This window comes from Monopterus albus, unplaced genomic scaffold (genome assembly GCF_001952655.1).
Source record: "Monopterus albus unplaced genomic scaffold, M_albus_1.0 scaffold71.1, whole genome shotgun sequence".
Taxonomy (NCBI): domain Eukaryota; kingdom Metazoa; phylum Chordata; class Actinopteri; order Synbranchiformes; family Synbranchidae; genus Monopterus; species Monopterus albus.
Genome location: NW_018127951.1, coordinates 724,660 through 746,206, shown reverse-complemented (window position 1 = coordinate 746,206; position 21,547 = coordinate 724,660). Strand labels below are relative to the sequence as shown.

The 21,547-nt window shown below is 42.4% G+C and overlaps 1 protein-coding gene and 1 long non-coding RNA gene across 5 annotated transcripts in view; both read right to left on the bottom strand.

The window, feature by feature from the left end:
* The window catches only part of prx (periaxin), a 42,920-nt gene extending 29,957 nt beyond the window's left edge, over positions 1-12,963 (bottom strand). The window contains exons 1-2 of one of the 2 annotated variants that reach the window (XM_020605640.1): positions 10,438-12,963; positions 9,269-9,455 (exon numbers count right to left, since the gene is read on the bottom strand). In XM_020605640.1, the coding sequence (XP_020461296.1) occupies positions 9,269-9,455; positions 10,438-10,479 (229 nt within the window). In that variant the 5' untranslated portion in view covers positions 10,480-12,963. Of the gene's footprint in view, positions 1-5,058; positions 5,093-9,268; positions 9,456-10,437 lie in introns of those variants that run through there. The other variant, XM_020605642.1, reaches the window with a different exon arrangement.
* A 161-nt stretch (positions 12,964-13,124) lies between these two features.
* Positions 13,125-19,827, bottom strand: LOC109963225 (uncharacterized). 3 transcript variants are annotated; one of them, XR_002275367.1, is made up of 3 exons: positions 19,630-19,827; positions 15,376-15,438; positions 13,125-13,910 (listed from the first exon to the last, which is right to left on the bottom strand). It is a non-coding gene; the product is annotated as an uncharacterized LOC109963225 (long non-coding RNA). The 3 variants fall into 3 exon arrangements; XR_002275369.1 differs by lacking the exon at positions 13,125-13,910 and adding an exon at positions 15,103-15,140; XR_002275368.1 differs by lacking the exon at positions 13,125-13,910 and adding an exon at positions 15,108-15,143.
* Positions 19,828-21,547: the final 1,720 nt, after the last annotated feature.

Genomic DNA, 21,547 nt, shown 5'->3' with positions numbered 1-21,547 from the left:
TCTGTGTGAGATTCCTGTGTGCACACGACCCTGTAGTCTCATGGCCTTTTATAGGCATTGGTGGTGTGTTAATCTATGATGATTAGGACCGACTGGCACGTGCTTTCAACATGCGAACACGTGGGATTCATCAAACTAAGAACACAAATGTGTAAACAATTCTAAGGTTTAAGGACACATTCATGAATCATACACAGACTTTTCTATGGACCTTTTTAAGAACAACACTGAAGATGTTGGTGAATGAGACCCACTGATTTGTTTATCTCCAGAATGTCAAACACTGACTCTCCAGAGCCAAAGGTGGCGTCTCCACACGTCTTGGTGTGTCCAACCAACAGATCCACAGAGACTCAGCTGATTCTCATGTCTGACAAAGAAAAGCATCAGCTCCTCACATTAAAGAAGGTGGAACCAGAACATGTCGACTGTTGCTTCTAAATAGCTGAGGTTCATTTTCTACCAGTGAACTGACTCATGGCTGCAGCTCTAGGTCACTGAATGGCTTCATGAGGACGACACAGTGGGTCGGACACAGTGAGGGGATCTGGTTTGGAAGGAGGAGACCTGACGCTGCTCTGCTGGGCGCTGGTTTGACCTGTCACACATCTGTATATGCACATGCATGTAGTCACAAACACATCCATAGACTAAATTCAGTGAGGTGAGACCAGCTGGAAATATACACCAACACTCACTGTCTGCATGACAGAATGACAAACACCAGGCGCAAAAATGACCAGACAGATATGATGATGAAAGTCATCATATCTGTCTGGTCATCATCATATCTGAATGAGAGGAGCTCATGGAACAGAAGCAAAATGTGAGAATGGAGCGTGAAAATGAAAGGACATGGTCAAAAAACTGAGGGGCACGGTTGTAAGACTGCTGTAAATTGCATGTGTAAAAACATCGAAGTGGAAATGAACAGAGTGAACAACAGATCCTCTTTTGTCATGTGAGATAAAGAAAAGACAAGAGAGAGAGTGCACAGCTCTCACTTGTTCTGTTTCACCGGGTCCAGTTGCCATCATGCAGACACAACGTCACTTCTGCTCAAACATGACAGAAAACTCAGCCTCTGACACTCCAGGATAAACACACACCAAACACATACTGAGCAGTAAACAGTGAGCATCAAAGGCAGCTCATGATTAAAGGGTCACTCCACCCAAATTATAGAAACACACATTCCCACATAACTGCTATCATTAATGAACCATTCAAATGGACGTTCTGAGGTCTCTGCATCCACAGACATACAATGAAGAAGAAAAGACTTTTTTTTTAGGAACTGCAGTGTTTTACACATTCAGCAGTTTACAGTGAGATTTGTATGTGACCTAATCTAATGACACTATTTCCTCAGAGAAGCTTCTCGTTTAACTCTACAGATAAAAGTCAGGCGACCTGACATTAGGAATAGAAAGACAATGCTACAAATGCACTGAAGATGTATAACTTGACAAGAGAGTCTGGTGCTTTAATAGAAGTTAAGAGTCTTTAAAAGATTTAAAGGAACAAGAGTGAGAATGTCTCGACCTATGCTGCTTCGGTTTTGCCCATTCTGTTGCGTCTTTAAGTGCACTATACTGTAAATTAAATCACTGGAGTACCCCTTTAATGGGGTATTGAGGGCACCTTGGACAAAGTTCTTCTGCTTTGTTTTGGCTATGGGTTGAATATTTTATAAGACACAATTCATGTGATTGTTTTAACTGACTATTTGCCCTGTTCCACTGGATATGTCTGTTTTCTTTTTTATTGCATTTTAGTTCTATGATTTGGATTTTATTATTTTATGTGGCTGTTTGTTGTATCTCAGGAATGAGTTTCATGACTTAGATTGTTTTTGTACTCAGGTCTCACTTGTAAAACATTATCCAAATAATTCTACCTGAATAAATAAAGTCTAAATAAAATAAATTTTATAAGCATCTGACTATTTTTTTTTATCATAACATTAGGCTTCATGATGGCCAACACTAAAGTCTGCTGTAGCTTTGTGTCATTTTCAGGAAAAGAAGAAGGCAAATGTGCAGCAGACTGAGGCCAACATGCTATTATCACTCTATTCACTGATCAAGCTGCAGGTGATGAAGATAAGTTCATTCCTCAGTGTAGATCAGCGCTGCCGCTGGCAGAGGTGCTCAGTGATCAGTCTGTTCCTGTTGTGAGGATGTGTGTCTCAAACACAACAATGAATTGGCAGCACGCTGTACTTGTCAGTAACTGAATATTGATTACAAAATCATTGAATACTTGTGTCCAAACCCTGAATAGACCACCAGTGTATCAACATAAGTACACTGTAAATCATAGGCTATATTATAAAGTGTCACTGATGCTACAACTATCACGACATGACTTCTTATATGTGTATAGAAAGGAATAATGCTCAGTATATGAATGGGTTGTCAGGACACTATAACAGCTTCAGAAGGGAAAAAAGCCCAGCAGCCACAGCAGGGTACCGACTCCCACTGTGCTCATCTGAGCTGAAACTTTAGGAAGCAATGCTGTTGAGGGCTGCTTCGGATAAATGCGCTGACCAAACATCACAATGCCCAAACTGTTTGGGTTGAATGAGATAGAGCCCAATGTGTTTCCTGGCCATCTGAAACATCAGACACTCCCACAGGCGTGAGCCTTTGGTCAGGAAGAGCCTCCATGTAAACAGGAAACAGGTCGTTTTGACAGATACACGGGACACATGATGAGAAACACGCAGCTCCAGTCATTTCAGTTATGAAAGTATATGTACTGACATGCACTCGAGTCATGTTTACACGGGTCTCCTCTTCTTATAAAATCCTTGCCACACTCTATTTACATTGATGCAAGGTCACCCTTGAGCGTAGGCCAGGCAGGGTTTCCTCAGGAGGTCTACCATCTGAACTGCCCAATCAACTCTTGACCCTACTTCCTGGTCTAAAATTAACCCCACCCACAACAGTGACTGCCACCACCCAGTCTGTCGCCAGGAAACTGCTACCATCATCTATCATTTTATTTCTAATGTCATTTGCTGATACACACACACACACACACACACACACACACACACACACACACACACACACATTATTATTCTCTGATACACACACACACACACACACACACACACACACACACACACACACACACACACACAAATACGTACTGCTACTTTTTATTTTCTACACACCTTCCAAAGCAAATTGTTTCCTCAAAATAACAGTGACATTGATTTGTTAGCATCCACAATAACAAACTGACACCTACAATGTTATTTATAGAATACAGTTACAGGCGTCCATTTAAACAAGTCCAGCTGGAGCAAAGAGGAGCTTGTCAGCTACACTGATACACAGACATCAACAACTGTACCCTGCAAATGCACAAACATACGAAATATGCTCTAATGTGCTGGAAGCTTATAAAAATGAGAGGTTTCCAAATCTGCATGCATTAAACTCACTTAAAAGCTACAAATAGAACAGAAAATATGGTAGTTGTTAAGTGAATTGCAACAACCAGAAGATCTAAAATCCAACATTATTTTGACCCAAAGTCCTTCATGCAGGATGAGAAGCTTTTACTTTATAATAAGATGAAATTTATGGATCTGTATTAAGACTCAAATTAAACTGTGATTTTTTGTGGTAGATGCTTTGTCACTGACAATTTAAAATAATTTAGCTTAGCATTGACTTTAAGCTCAGTACTCAGACAATAGGAGCTAGTCCATGTCATCTTTTTCAGACAGTTGGGCTAAAAACAATCGGCTGAATGCAGTAAATCATCATCAACAGGAAACAGTACACCAGTCCAAACCACTCCACCTAAACTTGTGGCGATACCTGTTTCAAGGAGCTAAATGGGAAAATATTCTGATAACAAAGGAAATAAACAGACCGGTGCTTGTGCAAACACTGTTGGAGAGATTAGCTGGGCATTCTTAGCAAATCAGAAATTCTGACTGCATTATGCATTCCTGATGGTGATCCTCCATCACAGAGCGGGTGGGTCTTGGCTGCAACAGCCTCTGTGCCCACTTTGGGCCAACACACATACCAGGCTGGTGCGTGCTAGAACTGGGGGGCAAACGGATCCTGTGACCATCACACTGCAGCTGTTGCTGGTGTGTAACATTAAGACAGGGGCTATTTGAAATGAGCACATGCTGCCACCAGCATAAAGCCTTCGTGTTACACCCAGAGCTGGATCAGGTTGTATTTTTGCAAGAAGATCTTGCTGTATGCTGATTAGATCACGTGGGCAGTTTTCTGATAGTTGCTTCAAAGTGCAGTAAACTGCTCACTGTGTTGCTCCACTAACACAGTGTAAGAATTACCTCTTATACATATTTAAACTTTTTTTTGACTGGATGACTCAAGTTTTACAGTAAATTGGAGTTTTGGCGCTTTTCTCTGAATGTCGTAGTGTTGTCTGGGGTTGGCCCCACCCATCTGGCGCTCATAAAGGTTTAAATAAATGCTATCAATAACTTTCAAGTGTTATTTGACATAGGTCTCATTACAAAACACTCTTATAATCTTGGACTCACAGTGACGTGCCACGCTGCACATAGTTACCGTGAACCTCAGTGAATACTCAAGTGTTTGTAACCAGCAACTGGCATGTTGGAATAAACACAAGCTGCAGCTGTCTTACTAAAACTGTCCTTGCGTTTAAACAGCGTGCTATTGTTATGCTCTCTAAAGTCAGCAATGTGGCGTCTGCAGACTGCTACATAAACTACTCTGCACAAGTCTCAGCAGCTCCTGAGCTGCCAAATGATACAAGAATGGTTATTATAAAACAAGCTGGTAAAACAGTTCTGAATTTGAAGCTAAATGACACAAACACAAAGCAGCATAGGCATAGCACCTGAATATGCATTGATACTGCTGCTATTCCAGAAAGTTCCCTTCAACCGTGATTTCTGACACCTGCTCCCCATCCTGCACTAACCATCCAGAAACCTCTTCTTCACAAAGCGGCAGCAGGAAGCCCTCAGGTGTCAGCAGACTGCACTCAGACACTTTATTAAGCCACATCCATCCAGCCTACCTTCACTCTCAGAGGGTCTCCTCCAGTGGCTCAGAGGTGACAGATCTCCACCTGTGACAGCAGAGCTTAAATCTCAGCCTCACTCTCTTTTCATCCAACTCCCTGTCTTTAACATTCACTTCCTGTCCTTCGCCACGTGCTCTTTCTGTTGTTGGTTTTTAAAATATTTCCCCCTCTATGTGGTTAAAACCTTTGCCCCTTGTCATCAGCCAGCCTGCTGCTCCCCTCACTGAGAGCTCAGGCCTGGCCCAAGCCCATGGCATCTCGCATCCAGCCACCTGATTGGCCCGAGGGCAGAGAAATGCCCCCATATTAGGGCAAAATGAGGCGGGGCTGCATGACGATAATAAAGGGAGGAGGAGGAGAAGATAATGCAATTTATGACATAGTAGACAATCTGTCTAAGTGAGACTACTGACTGTCTCTGTGGGTCTCAGATTCCTGCAGCAGGTCTGCACACAAAAATCAGTAAACTTGTCATTGGTCTATAAAAAGTTAGAGAATACACACACACACACACAATTATCAGGAAGTTAGCTGCACTCATTTCCCTAGTTCCGGTATCAATTTCAAGTGATTGAAATTGTTCTATAAAAATAAAGCTGGCTACATCGCAACATTAATATGGCATTTGTAAAATGAGATTAAAATAAAAGCTCAAAGATATATCTTTCTGCTTTGGATAATGCTTTTTTCCCATTGATTATCTAACTTCATATTGCTGAGTTTGCATGACGCACTGGTGTAATTGAGCTGCCATTAAGTTCTGGTCACTTACAGTAATATGAAAGCTGGGTTTTCTTTCCAGTAAGGAGTCAGCTGTTTGTACTTTAGACCTCTATGTCCCAGCTGAGAGATCTAACTTTAAACAGAACAACAAGTGATGTTGTTGAGAAGTTGTGACAAATGGCTAAACATAGGAGCAGCAGGCCTTGGATCTTGTTTTAGAGCAAGTGTGACGCTTCCTTTCAGGAGAGCTGCTGCTGTGAACTGAGTGACAGCTGACAGAGTGAATATGTCTCTATATCTATGTGTGTTTCTGTTTGTTTCCCTCCTTGTATTTACAGATGGTTTGTAGTAAAGCATCTGGCTGCAGAGCTGAGGTACATATGAGGAGGATTAGATGTGCCAGTGCCCTCCCTACTGCCAATTATACAGTATCACCTGTAGTAATCTGACTCTTTCTGGATCCCTGTAAATAAATTCTCCTCTACAGTGAGGTCAGAGGTCACTCAGTGAACTGGTTGGATTCAGTGCCTTGTTCAATGGCACTTCAGCAGAGTGGGCGCTGTCCAACTAGAAAGCTTCATCCTCAGGTTTTAAACCCCTAAACATAGAGTACACTGTATTCAGCACCTGCCACCCAGAGAAAACAGTTATGGTGGTAGTAATGTGAACAAAGCATGACTGACAACTTCACCCTCACTGAGCTGAAATCAAGCGAGACCGCCTTCACTCCAGTGGAAGTAACTCAGCTGGATTAAAGGAGTTTAACCGACACTGTAAAATAACTGTATCAAGCCTCATCGCCTGCAGATTCTACCCCAGCATTAAAGCTGAAAAATGTCCATTAACTAATGTTACACTTTAGAAACAAGATGTGGTCTTGGCAGCCAATCACGTTAATATTTAGCACTGCACAATAAAACTAATTTGCAGATTAAGTCTGAACTTTGACATTTTATAGAGGAAATGTTTAAACAAATAAATAAAAGACACCTTCCTAGGGAGGTGTTCCGGGCATGTCCCACCGGGAGGAGGCCCCGGGGAAGACCCAGGACATGCTGGAAGGACTATGTCTCTCAGCTGGCCTGGGAACGCTGGGCATTCCCCTGGAGGAGCTGGAGGAAGTGTCTGGAGAGAGGGAAGTCTGGGCCTCTTTGCTTTTTGCTGCCCCCGCGACCCGGTTCCGGATAAGCGGAGGAAAATGAATGAATGAATAAATAAAAGACTAAGAACCGACTTTAGTATGACAATGTTTCAATACAAATGGTAGTGACTGTAGAAAAGTATTAACTAAAACTATTAATTGTTTTGACCAGTTCTGACTATTCGGGTCAACTAAATAAGTTCATGCTCGTTTGAGCACTGCAGGCCCTGCACACCTGTGGTGCACCTGCCTGATTAGACCAGAACTGTGTGGATATGTACAAACATCTCCCTCACCCCTGTGAAGTTTGTAGCTGGTTTGGTGTTCTCACATAATTCCCACACCACAGTCTGAGCAGAGGTCTGAAGTGGGAACAGCTGCATGAGTGTGCAGCACTTTCATACAGATGCCGGGGCTTTATAAGCCACATTCAATTGCAGACCCCTGCCACCCAACCCATAACCCCCCTGCAGACCCAGAAAAACACCATCCAACCCACAGCCCTCCAGATGAGTGTGTCTTTTGCCAGTGGGCCAGGCAGAGGTGGGGTGGTCGGGGGTGGGAGAGGCTGTCAGCACAGATCGGGTGACCAGCACTGTGTCAGCTAACATGGTCATTGTTGCACTCCAGCTCCCACACAAAGCTGGGATTTTGGGCCTGGGACCTTGAAACAAGGGCTGGACAGAGGAGAGGCAGCACCCTATTGATATGTCACCTGAACTAAACGTACTTCATGCTCCTACATAAAACCCCCAGAAGTAAATCGATTAAGCTAAAGGCTTCGTTTCAGAGATCTGGTTTGAAAGTATAAGCTCTTTACCTGACTGTGATGTGTGTTTAAGAGTCAGGGTGGCCAGGAGAGAGACAGATCAGGGGAGAGTAAAATTAGAACTGAGGACGAGTGGGGGTGTTGACTGGTGAGGAGGGGCGGGCAGCTCAGTTGGGCCTGATGTCCCACCAGACCATGACTATTCCCTCGTCAGCGCTTAAATGGGCCAGAAAACTGGAGCAGGCTGTGTGTATGTGTTACTCACATTGTTGAATATAAATCTGTTTACACAGTCACATTGTGTGAACTGAATTTCCTTCACAGGACAAAAAGACAAAAATTTAGGGTGAAGGGCAGTGTTGGGAAGGTTATGACTGAAATGTAACAGGTTACAGATTATTAGTTACTCTGTTAAACATGCAATAATGTAACTTTTACTTGAAAGTATCGTAACATTACTTTTCTAAAATATATTTTAAACTGGGCAAAGCTGAAAAGCCCTAACAAATTTAAGCCTCACAACAGTACTCGATGCTCATTACTGTCAAACTTTTAATGAAAGTTCTTCAGCACAACTTCAGTTACATGATACATTACTGCTGAAACATGCAGCCTCCTGAACGGGCACCAAGCAAAACCCTTTGATGATTTCAGAAGGAGAATGCTTTTGCATTTCCTGCACTGAAAAGCTTTGCCTGACAACATGACCACCTGCCGTGGTGTTGTCGGCAGCTCATAGCCAGACATGGCAGATTCATGCTGCTTAGAGCAGTGTGAGTTGATTTGATTGATAGATGAGAGGCGGTGCCAAGACAAACAAGAGAACCAATCAAATGCATTGTTTAAAACTAAACGCACGCCGCCAAGTGAATGGCACCTGTCTAGACATAGAGACAGCTCCTTGTTAGTCATCCTATCGTTGGTGTTTTTGTTCCAACAGCTTTGCTGACCCCCGTTGTCAAAGAACACACTATGGTAAAAGAAGACGTTCTGCACAGCAAGAAGATGCAAAACAACAGAAATATTCTAATATTCTAATATGACTGATATACGAGTATCTCTTAGCCAGCTGAGCAATAAGCTGAAGGTCCCTTCGGGTATGAGCATCAGCTCAAGACCCTGTTTGTAAATTTACTCTTCATTCAAACAAATGTGGCTCATAAAAATGTGACTCAGTGGATATTCTAAATCAACCACAAACACAAAGAAGCTATGAGTGGAAATATCCAGGAGTGTGAAGCCGTATGACAGGTGTGGACATCCGATTCTCAGTTTGTCAGACTGCTTCACTTTTTATAGTTATAATTTAATTCTGAACTAAACTTTGAATTGTCATCAAGCTTGACCAGAGTCAAGCTCAAGTTTTGCTGTGCATTTCTTAACAACAGTTCCCAAAGTTCAACCATTACAGAGCAAATCTTTTTATGACAGTTTTTGTCAAACAATCCAACAAATAGTGGAGAAGCAGAATTTCAGTTAGGCTTTTTTTTTTTTTGACTGTGCAAACTGTTACTTTGAGGGAGGTTGTGTTGCTTCTTACACACAGTAAGGAACAAGTTATTCATCCTGACCTGCATTGGAGGAGGGCGTCCAGGTGACTCGGAATATTGCACGCAGACAGTCACACATGGTCCGCAGTAGGAAGCTGATGGAGAAGACACACCGATGGAGCAGCCCACGCTCAGGCTGTGGGAGGCAGGCGGCTGTTGGAGACAACCGAAGGGCCAGCTTGATTGTTTGGGCCCAGGGGAGACCCAGCTACACAATGCCAATGAATGGAGGGAGGAAGAGGGATGAACAGGGGAGGAGGGATGGATGGAAAGAGAGAGACAAAGTGGGACTGTCTCATCAGTGTGTATATATCAGCGTATGGACCACTGAACCTTCTTTTATTTCCCAGAGTCAACCAGAGCGGGAGACATTGGGTTTATGTATGCATGTGTGTGAAGGACAGGCGACAGCAGAGAGACAGGACAGAATAGGAGTGTATTAGCACTAGGGGACAGTCAGCAGTTTGCTCCGGCCCTTTGTAAAGCCCTACTCCATTGTCTGTGGCGCTGGAGGCTTTAGCTGTGGCCCAGCATGGCCTAGTTACTGGGCTTAGAGGGGCTGGGCACTGGATACCAGTCAGACACAACCACAGTTCATCACTGAAGGACCAGAAAACTGATATGTCAGTTAGGGTTGATATCATTTTTCAACAAATCATCACTCAATACTTTCCAACTTCCCAGTCCTTTTGCTAGCACCTACTGGTTCCCACCGGAGACAAACATTTTTACAGACAAGTTATGAGTATATACTTTGATTCAGTAATTTCATAAACAGCTGGCCACTGACGCTTTCAGCAAATGTTCCTCAAACAGGAGAAAATAGTTCATTTATTGGGGATGCTTTTAAGCTGTGGAGTAATACACATTTGTTGTTGTAGTTACTGCTGGTAGCAGGACAACAAAATCAATCTTAGTTTCTTTATTACAATAAACACAATTGTACTTTGATGCTGGGCTCAAAAATACAGCAAAATAAACTGAGCTCCACTGGGGAAAACCCCCCAACAAAAAACAGAAACCTCTGATCCAGAGAGAGAGACAGAAATAAAAACACCAAGGTAGAAATACAAATAGCACCAAACATACATATAAAATCCAAACTCCCAAGGGGGGAGCCAAGAGAACAGAAAATCAGAGCTGACTTACAAACATAAAGAGACTGAGGACAACAGAGGTAAAGTGCACACCAGAGGCATGCTGCCAAACCCAGACCGGACAGCTCCACACATGAGGAAACATGGCAGGTTAAACGTGCACACAACAAGCCACAGGTGAAACCAATCTGGTAATAATCAGGTAAAACAGCATAAGGCAGGAAGTCTTAACAAAATAAAAGCCTTAAAAAGGAAACCAAAACCAGATCCTGACAGACACAGTGGCACAGTGTATCATGCTGATACTGCTTGTTAGGTGGATACACTGATTGTTGGTTTTGGTGATATTATGGGATTTATAACCAGTGTTTCCTGCAACCAGCAGATTCTGTGTAACAGTTGTCATAATTACACAGTTAAATAAATGAATGAATGACTGTATTAAAATGCTAATTCACATTTTGTTTACAGGAAGATCTTTTGACTGCACAGCATGTACAGTATATGACTCAGATTTTGCTGCTAAGAAGTTTCCAGGTTTGAGCCCTTCTCAGTTCTTGTTTGCATGGAGTGTGGAGCATGGGAAGTTATCAGAGACACAGCGACTGGCATGTAGGCCACCCACTGAGGGCAATGTAAAGTGTAACATATTAGATGTGATGATCTGACCTGTACGACTGATGGCAATGCTGCAGTTCTTGAGAGAAACAGGATGTCAGGGTTTGTCTGTGATGCCTCCAAATGTCTGTTCTGACATTTCCTCAGTCTCCATCGTTAGCCCTGTCTTCTGCTTATGTTACAGTCTTTTCCTCTGTGTTTGTCTAATCACAGGATGAACAGTTCTTAGCTCGAGCCCTCTTCGTCTCCTCAGCTGCAGCTCTGTTGCAGCTGAAGAGATGAAACAGCATCATCAGCTCAGGAGTCAGTGAACTTATTTGGTCTGTGTATGATAAGTTTCATTTCTACAGTTTAATTTCATGCAAAGCAGTTTGTATATTTTGCAGGTGATGTGTATATACTGACCCTTGTGCTGCATGTTCAGCCCAGTATCGACTAGAATTACATTCATAATCATAACTTAGCCTGTTTGTTAGTTTGCCTTAGTTGTATATTAATGTTGTTGTTGTTCCATCTATCTATACTGGACAATTGTGCAGCACACAATGTACAGTATACAGTTTATCTAATGTCAAATACTTTAACATGACAAAAAGTAAGAATGTAGAGGGTGTAATTAATGGGTATGTCACTCATCCAGTTTATATACCAGAAACCTCAGCTGACTTGTTCGGGACCTCCACTTCAACCACCGAAGGCTCATTACTTTGTCCATTGATGCCAAATGAGGTGCACTATATGGACACAATTCCCAGAGAAACTGGGACCTCCTGTACAGATGTTTTAGGAGCAATTAATTATTCACACTGAGCAAAAGTATCAAAATTTAACATAACTGACTGGCTATCTTAGCATGCTAAGCTAATTCTAAAGTATGACTGACTGGAGTCTAGCCCCCAGTTTTAGATGGGTCTCATGGAATAAATTTGACCTGTTGGTTTGTTTGTATTAGTTGGTTCAGCTTCTGTGCACAAAATGTGCCAAATTTCATTCCAATCGATCCAACAGTTGTCAAGGTATTTCCCTCCAGACAAACAAACAGACACAGGTTGAGTGCAGCTGCTTTCTTGCCAAATGACACAAAACATTTCATTAGCGTCAAAATTTCAAGGCCATGTTTCTGACAGTTCATTTTTTAAACAAAAAGCATCATGATGCGAAGTGAATTTGTGCAGCTGATCATTTTATAAGTGAGTTCAGACCTTTAACAAATGTGTGATTTCACAGAAACACCCTGAGACAAAGTGTGGCGCTTCATCAGGTCTCGGGGTGATAAATGTAGTTTTCGTCCTCAGAGTCAGTGTTTGTCTGCCATATGCCTCTGTTAATCCCTACAAAGTGCAGAGTAGTTGAAGGCTGAGTCACTGAGGATGGCGCCAGCATGAACACACACACACATGCTGACACACGTGCGCTGCTAAAGCCTAAGAATCCTGTGGGTTTAACAGAAAGTGACTCAGAAGGATCACAAGTTTTTTTTCCTCGATGCCCACTCACAGCTCAGCGCTTCAGCCTTCAAAGCACTCCTCTACCTTCCCTTTCCCCAGACAGATGAATAATTTGTTCTGAGCCATGAATCGTCATTCTGATGAACTGCTGCTGTCAGAAAGGCCACCAGAGGTGGAGCAGGAACACAGACAAACCAAAGCAAAAAACATGTTTGTGGTTGTTTACTGGAGAAATCACATTGTGGTTAGAGGGAAGGCACACGGAGCAACTGTGACTGGCAAAGACACCTGAGGAGCTTTTCTGTGCTGTGTTGTATGAGCATCCACAACTCAAACAGGTCTCAGATGGCTTCTTTTGTCGGGCTCACTGCATGAAGCATACAGAGGAGGAAGCAACTATTTTCTTTCAGAGTACTTCAGTACAGAAAGTCAAAAGTCATGTCAAACTGTCGCTGACCTCGGTATGAGGTGGGGACTCAAGTCACATGACTTGACTTGATTCAGCCTTAACACTGGTAAAGCACTCGACATGACTTGGTACTTATGATCTGACTTAGACTTGATGAATTGAGAAGCTGCAGTTTGTTGTTGAAACAGTTTCAGCAGTAAGTAAAACCTGCAGTGTCAGCAACAGGCTCACCACAGCATCCAACTTCATTAACTCACAAATACATAGCTCGTCTGCAGTGTCAGCAACAGGCTCACCACATCATCCAACTTCATTAACTGACAAATACATAGCTCGTAAACTAACGTTAGGTTTAAGCTGTTAGACCTGCTTTTGAATTGATTGCACATTTTATTGAAAAGGGTTTCTGATAGCCAAGAAAGGCATGGATGCCTTTTTAATAGTCAAGGGTTAGTTTATAGCCTACAAATGCACAATTAATAATCAGAGGTTTGTGAACATTTTGCTTAAATATGTCATATGCCCATAACATTACCAGATCATCAGACTTTTGTATGACTTGACTTGTGACTTGCTTGATTTATAGCTGTGACCTGACATGCTTGATTCTCACAACAGTAACTTGGGACTTGCACATGTGGGACTTACTCCTACCTCTGGTAAGTACAGGTTGAACCTGTTAGAATGGTGTGAAATTTGGCCTCACACATACATGAACCAAGGAGGATGAACTGTAATAACTTTTATTATCCCACTGGAGACCTGGTGAAACAGTTTGGCGTCAGCCCTTCAGAGCCATTAGCAATCAGTCAAATGAATTGAATTACATGGGAGAGAAGAGAGCGATGATATAATTTGGTTGATTGCATTCAGAGGCAGGAGAGGATGAGGAGGGCCTGAGAGCTCAGAAACGGTTTTATTTCCTACACCAGAGACGCCTTAAAGATTTCATAATTAAGATGCAATAGAAAACTACAATATAAACTTGAAAAAGAGCAAATCTGCTGCTAAAAACTGTACAGAAGATCCAGTTTGGGGATTTGAGGTAATGCTGCAGTTCTGCTCTCGGCTGCTGTGATGTCGGTCCGTGCCTGAGGGAGGGAGAGCGAGCACCCAGTTACTATCAATACTAAATCATACACACAACATCACTGTGGCTCCCTAAAGGTTAGAGAACTGTTTCAAGCTGAACACCTCCTACCTTCATTATTCTTCTGCTGTATCTTTGCTTCTGAATTTACAGCAGCTTAAAATCTCACCCAGGTTTTGTTTTGAATCACCCACATGGATGCAGATTTTCACCTTTTGTTCTAAGTTCATGCCCATTTCCAGCAACGTCAACACTCAAACATCACAGTACCCCTTTATAAGAAGACTAATTTCATGACTAAGTGCTTACATAGTGTCTTTATTAAGTTTAAATAAGGCTTTGGTGCTTTGTAAAATAAACCAGCCTCCAACTAAAACCAAGTTGTCTCCCCTAAAACTCAGCAGATTTCAGTCCCCACGATGTGGGTGTGTAAACAGGCTTTGGTCCCTCTCTCCCTATCCCTTTCTTCATGGGACAACTTAGTAACAATATAATTACTTTTAATATTAGTAGTACCATTGGTTGTACAGTTAATGACATTTAAAACATAACAGAATAACTTCTTAATGACTTACTACCATTTATAACTGCAAAGCTTAGAAAACTCAGACCCTAATTAAGGACTCACTTTTTTAATTAAGCTGTTATACTAATAAGCTGTTCAACCAGCTCTGACAATGTGGTGGAGCCCCACTTTCCCCAGACACAGGCAGGTACGATCAGAACCAGCCATGTTAGGAGACGGCAGTCCACTGTTTACTGTTTGCACCCTCGTCACCACATCTGTCCACTGAGAGGACACCATGGTAATTAAAGTGCAAATGGCTCTGTGCTTCTTCCTCCTGCAGACACAGACACACAACTATATCCTGACACCATCCTCTTCATTATCTCACTCACTCTGCTTCTTAGGAAATACTGACAACCACTTTCTATTTGGAAATCGCGTTTGACCTTTAATGTATAAAGACAACAAATAGACAAAAACCGTATCTGTGAATGTTGGTGCTTCATTACGTTTTAATTTTTCATTTGTCATTTTATTTAATGCTGTGGTTTTGCATTCCAGTAGAGAAGTGTAAGATACTCACCGATGACGACAGGAAGCGCTTGGTTTCAGCTATTTTGTCCAAAGGGTGTGCTACCAAATATCAAGTAGAGGGCGTCAGTAATTCTGTCCAGTCCATTTTGGAGTTCTTTGTGGAATGTATCAGATTTTGTTTTTTTTCCTCTGCTTTTTGTTGTTCCAATGCAAACAAAAGAAATAAACAGGAGAATACCAAAGAATTTGTGATTGCAACAATTTTCTGGGAGAAGTGATGCCAATATTTTTGTTTCATGTGCAGTTTCTACTTTTCTTCTCACACAGGATTAAATGATACATTAAGTATTATAGCATCATAACTGTCATCTTTAAGACTAAAACACACACACACTCATACATGTGACAGGCATACACACAATACCTGCTGCAGATTGACACTTTCATCCTTCCTGCACACCTCTGCAGCATCTTGGAGCCGAAACAGCTGCATGAAGAGTAACACAAACACAAAAGACATGATCTTTCACAACACTGCATAGTAAAATAGTTTTACTGGGTGGTCCACACACAGAAGTCGTCCCCTGGCAGCAGAGACTCTTTCCATTATGGCTTTATTGGGGCGGTGCAGCTTGATGCTGCAGTAATAAGTGCAGATGTGAATAAACAATCTTCACTGTCAGTTCCCTTGTGCTTTAATAGAAATCTTTTGCTTCTGTTAAACACTGAGCAGAAAAGGGCACTGAAACACCAAAACAATTTCCTCACCTCTCATATTCAAAATAAATCTTTTGCCGCTGCCCATTTATATTTTGACATGTCCTGCCATTTTTAATTCCTGGCAAAACACTTAATGTTCTTCATGCAAATTTCAGTTGTGTGTCCAAAGGGTCCTGATACTTCCACATGTAAACTCTGATAATGACAATTTTCAATGGCTGTAACACGATGACTAACCAGCACGAGTTGCAGCAACAACCAAGACGACCTTCAGTGACCGACAAACATAGGTGTGTTCTACTTATAACCACCCATAAAAAAGACAGAAGTCACACTGCTGTTGTGTGCAAACACTCCACCCCGCACCAGCGTGATCCATCTAATGCTGCTTGATTCTGTTTGTGTGTAAAACCTCAGTCCTATCTGCCACTCCCACTTACACACACACACAAAGACACACACACTTGGTGGGCCACTTGATGGGTGGGGGCTGGACGGTTTTGGATGGTTAACAGAAGGACAGAAATAACCTGGGTTGGGCTCTGCTGCGTTCCGCGACCCCTGGTGACACTAAATAGTTCGCACACTGGACGTACCTCAGAGGACATGCGAGTGTGGGGTTTTTCTTAGTTCTGTCAATTCCTCATGCTGGAAATGTTAAAAGCTGGAACAATTATGAGCAGGAATCAGAGGCAGATAAATGGGATATACAGCTGAGTGTAGACTGCTTGGTCGAGTGCTATGTACAGCCCTCTTCAACTTGATCCACCAGTTTTCAATGATGGTTAAGTCTGGAGACTTGGTAAAACACTCACCTTATTCTTTTAACTATTCCTAAGTTGACTTTGTGCTTTGGATCATTGTCTTGTTTAAGGATCCACTGCCTTTCCCTTTTTAGCTTTTTGACTGATGGTAGGAGGCTTTGCTTTAAAATCATCTGATATTCATTCTTCCTTCCACTTTATGCAGCACTCCAGTGCCTGATGCAGACAGACGCCCCCAATAATGAGAGCAGGTTCACAGTGAGCACATGTGAGAGGCATGAAAGAGTCTGAAGACGCTGTGGTGAACATTGTGCTGCCTGTAACTTCATTGAGCCTGACCGGTTTGGTGGTGGCTCAGTGATGGTCTGGGGAGACATAACCTTAGAGGGCTGCACAGACCTCTGTGTCTTAGCATATGGTACCCTGACTGCTGTGAGGTACTGGAATGAAATCCTCAGAGCGATTGTCAGACCTTATGATGGTGCAGTGGGCCCTGAGTTCCTCCTGGTGCAGGACAGTACCCAATTTCTTATGGCCAGTGTGTGTAGGCGGTTCCTGGATAACAAAGGCATTGGTGCCATTGACTGGCCCTCACGTCCTCCTGATCTAAATCCAGCCAAGCGCCTATGGGACATTATGCATCGGTGCATCCGATGAAACCAGGTACCACCACAAACTGTCCAGGAGCTCACTGATGCCCCGATCCAGGTGTGGGAGAAGATCCCTCAGGACACCATCTGCCAACTCATCAGGACCATGCCCAGATGTTGTCAGGAGCATAAACAGGCACGTGGGGGCCACACACTTCTGAGTCACATTATGAGTTGCTGTGATGAGATTCACACATCCTGGATGAGCCTGTGATTTCAATTTGTCACTTTGATTTTCAGTGTGATTTTGAGTCCAGCCCTCCATGAGTTGATGCTTCTGGTTTCTATTGACTGTTATGTCACTTTGTTCTGAACAAATTACACAATGTACATTAGTGAAGGTCTATCTTTGTGGGTAGACATCAAACAGCACGTGTCAGGCTGGCGTGCAGTCAGCAGGGACTGGGTGTGTTTGATAAGCACATTTAGATAATACCCATCCAGTGGCCCACAGCTGGACTCGCTGGGTTTAACATCAGTTAAGTCTGGGCTCAGAATCAGAATCTGCTTTATTCTGATTCTGAGTCCAGAGCTTTGAGCTAAAACTGGACAGTTAGAGAAATTAAGAAGTTACAGGCAGCAAAGATGGAATTTGGGGGAGTAAGACAGAACTACATTATCTATCTGGTTTTATTTAAGGCCATTGTAATAAGTATTATATGGTAATGATCATTCTGTCCTGCTGTGAGACGTAAGGGACACCGTCCGGGCTCGTCTGGTCATTTCTTTTCTGATGAAATCTATAAAATGTAGGAGTTGACCAAGCTTGGATTTTTAGCCTGAGTGTTACTGGATTGTTATTTCCTCTGGAATCCCTGAAGAGCATCTGAGAAAGATGGGAAGTGAGACATGAGGACACTTCATAAGCCTGTCAGGTTAAACGCGCACCAATGCCGCACACAAGTGTTAGAAATCTGCTACTGCAACATGATATGAGACAAATAACTTCCCACTGGAATAATAAAAAGAAGGCAGGATCTGAAAAAGTGTGCTTCAGTGGAACAGAAAACTAAAAATTTAAATCCAGTTACACTTGTTCAACCTTAATGGACAAAGCACTTTACCAAGTGCCTCTCACTCACCCACTCACACACAAAAAGTTGTGGTGCAGTTGTTTTTCAGGAAACCACAAGTGTGGCTTTTCTCTTTCATTGGTTCTTTCACATAAATATGGAACTAAACCAAAGGTTGTGCAGCCTGTTTCGTTTCTACACCTCATTCTCAGTTCATTATAGATGCACCACAGTAAAACAGTCTGATCCAACAGTCCTGCAAAAAATCCTCCTTCCTGAAGAAAATCTTTTAGAGAGTTGTTAATTCAGCTGTATGATCATTTTGGAGGATGTAGCTTATGGTGATAACAGAGGTGTTTCTGTAATTGGTGGACAAAATAATATCTGGACTCTATTCTAATTCTGGATTAAGTATGTTCCTGTTAAATCTAGATTTTGAAATAACATTCCACGTTTTTTTTTGTAAGAAATATAAAGTCAAAAATATACTTTCTTGTAAAAAGCAGAAACTGACAAAGAGCTGTTTGTCTTGAAGCAGCAGACTGACTGAATGACTATGACAAGGCACAAAGTGAATTTACATAATGAAAAACATAAGCAAGATAAATTCTATAAAACTTGTTGTAAGCCTCATTTCACATGATTAAACCAGAAGATTGCTAAAGCCTAACTTTCCCATTAACAGTCACTTTAATTAGTAGTTGACTCAGCTTCACTCATCATGAAATTTCAACATTTCAAAAATGTTTTAAAAAGAGTGTATGTTTAATTTCTCATTTGAAAATCAAGAGGTCTAAGTGATTTACCTTGACATAAATATGAAAAATTGTACATTCTGGATAAGATCTGAGGGGACAGTGTAATAAGACATAGCTGGTAATTCTGAAATTAACATTCCTTTAAAGTTCAAAACAAAGATTTCTTGACATGAATGTGTGACTGAGCTAAGCACAGAGAGGAGAATCAGCCTATGTGGAAACCTGAAGCATGTGAGTGAACATGTTGTACCAGCATGACAGCTGGGATCGAGCACAGCTGCAGGACACTGAGGACATATGCAAAGGCAGCAGTTTGTGACATGTGCCCCCCACCCCCTCAAAGTAACACATTACTGTGACAGAGAACTTATAAACCTCATGCAAAAACAACAGTGTGCAGGACGAGTGAACGGCACCGTCATGTCTCCCTCAGAAAGTCATCCTGAACTAGAAGTCTGTGCTCCATTTCTAATAATAGCGTGTAACAGTTGGGTGTATTAGGTCAGCTCCAAGTTCCACGCCTTATACGAGTCAATCCATAACAAACAAACTCGACAGGGAGTTGGACAAAAACACGAAAAATCATTGCTCATATTAAAACAAAGTCTCTTTGCGGGTTTAAATCGATGTGATCGTATATTCTCATACCTCCAGCCCTCAGAAACAGCCTCCCGGGTTTGGAGCGCAGCCTGGAAACTTTGCAGCCTCACCCACAGAAAGTCACTTTTACGCATCGACCGGCAGCATTTGCGCGCAGGAACACATACACTCACCTATGATTCCAGGTGGCATCAAACACGATGTTGTCAGAAATAATTCGCTGCTTAAAGGCTGACAGACATCCTCTCCAGTTCCGCGGTGATATGCTGAGATATCGGCCGCCATGTCTGCCCTGCTGGCCCCCGCGCCGTCAACGCTCCTCCCCCATGCTGCTGTACAGATGGAGGCAATAGCTGACGTGTAGCTGACACTGAGCCAGCCATATCTAATGTTAGAGGTTAAAAGTCCTCAGCCTTCTGTGACATGGCTCCCTGAACTGCCAAATCACCTGCAGTTAGCTCTTCATCCAATCACTGCAGAGGAGGCCAGATGTTCCCTGAAAACCTTTGCACTGAAGGTTTTAAAAAGGAATGCCCTGTGTGTAAACATCACAACACTGCCCATCACAAATTAGGGATTACTGCTTGGGAAAAAAGAGACTTGATAAATGATATGGCAAATACCTACAAAAATAAAAAAATGAATTAGTTTATAGATTAAATGAGCTGGTGAGAGGTCAAAATAACACTACAATAAATTTAGTTTTTATTTTATCAGCTGATTTGTTGCTCTTTTGCTGTATGGATTGATTGGACTGATAGGAGGTTACTACATATGGTAACAGTTGATAGCACTATTATCCAACCCTAACCCACCATACCATCTCTGAATCTATCCCTATGTGTTGTTTTTTTACACAGTGCTAATATTTATGAGTGTGGATGAGCATATGTGACAAAAGGATACATACTGGTGTCCTTCTTGCGCAACTCCAGCAATCTCTTGTTTCCGTCAGTCAGCCCCTGTAGCCTCTGACTGTCCGCCTGCGATACCAGGGAAAATCTGGCTCCATCAGCTGTTGACTTTTTTTTTAAGTGCTGACAGAAGAGTTGAAGTATAATTTAAGTCAAACGGGTCAAAAGGGTTTTCTTTACTACTGCTATATTTGTGAACTTTTATTTTGGAGGAAACGGTTTCTTTTACGGTTTCAGTATTAACTGTACCTGACTCTGCGGCTGAGACAATCACATCTCTCCTGCAGCAGCGCCACCTTGCTCTCCTGTTGCTCCTTTTCCTCCTTGGCTCTCTTGCTCTCTTCCCTGGCTTTATCTCTCTCCTCTCTCAGCTTCTCCTCCACCTCTTTAGCCTCGTTCTTTTCCTCCCTGGCTTTCTGGATGAGTTCTCGGGCTTGATGTTTCTCCTCTCTCATCCTCTCCAGCTCCTTCTTTAGCTGGTCTCTCTCCTGGATGAGCCTGGGTAAGGCCTGAAGACACACAGGTGGAGAAATATAAGGCTGGCTGATGGCAGGGGTAGGTGAATATAACCACTCTTTTCATAAGGAAACATTAGACCTCCCACCTCAATCTGCCTGTCCAGGTCCTCCTCTTCCTCCCCAAGCTTTTTCCTTCTGCTGTATAGAACAGAAGACCTTGATCTGAAGCATGACCTCCTGGATCTTCAGTTCATTGGTTCTAAGCTCCAACTTATCTGCCAAATCCTGCAGTTCGGACTCTTAATATAAGAAATAAGACATTTATTTTCTAGAATAAAGTGTTTGTGTTTTCCTGTCTGTAATACCGAATTCCCACAGAAGGATATTTAGTAAGGCACAGCTGGCTTAAGAAGAAAAGGCCTCCCCTTGATGTTTAATACTGGACATAGAAAAATGTTCTATTATCGGATGTGAATGTAAACTATGCACTTAAATACATCCAGAAACCACCTGTGATAGCAGGTGGAGACAAGACCTTGAGAGCAATTGATTTTAGAATTTGAATGGAAGTGTAATGCTACCAAAGGTGCAGCACTGCATCGTTAGGAAATGTGTTAAACTGTTAGTAAATCTGTGCCGTCTCACCTTGCGTGAATGTATCAGCTGTGTCTTTTCTATCTGCGCGTCCAGCTGCAGACGGAGTCTCTCCAGCTGGACAG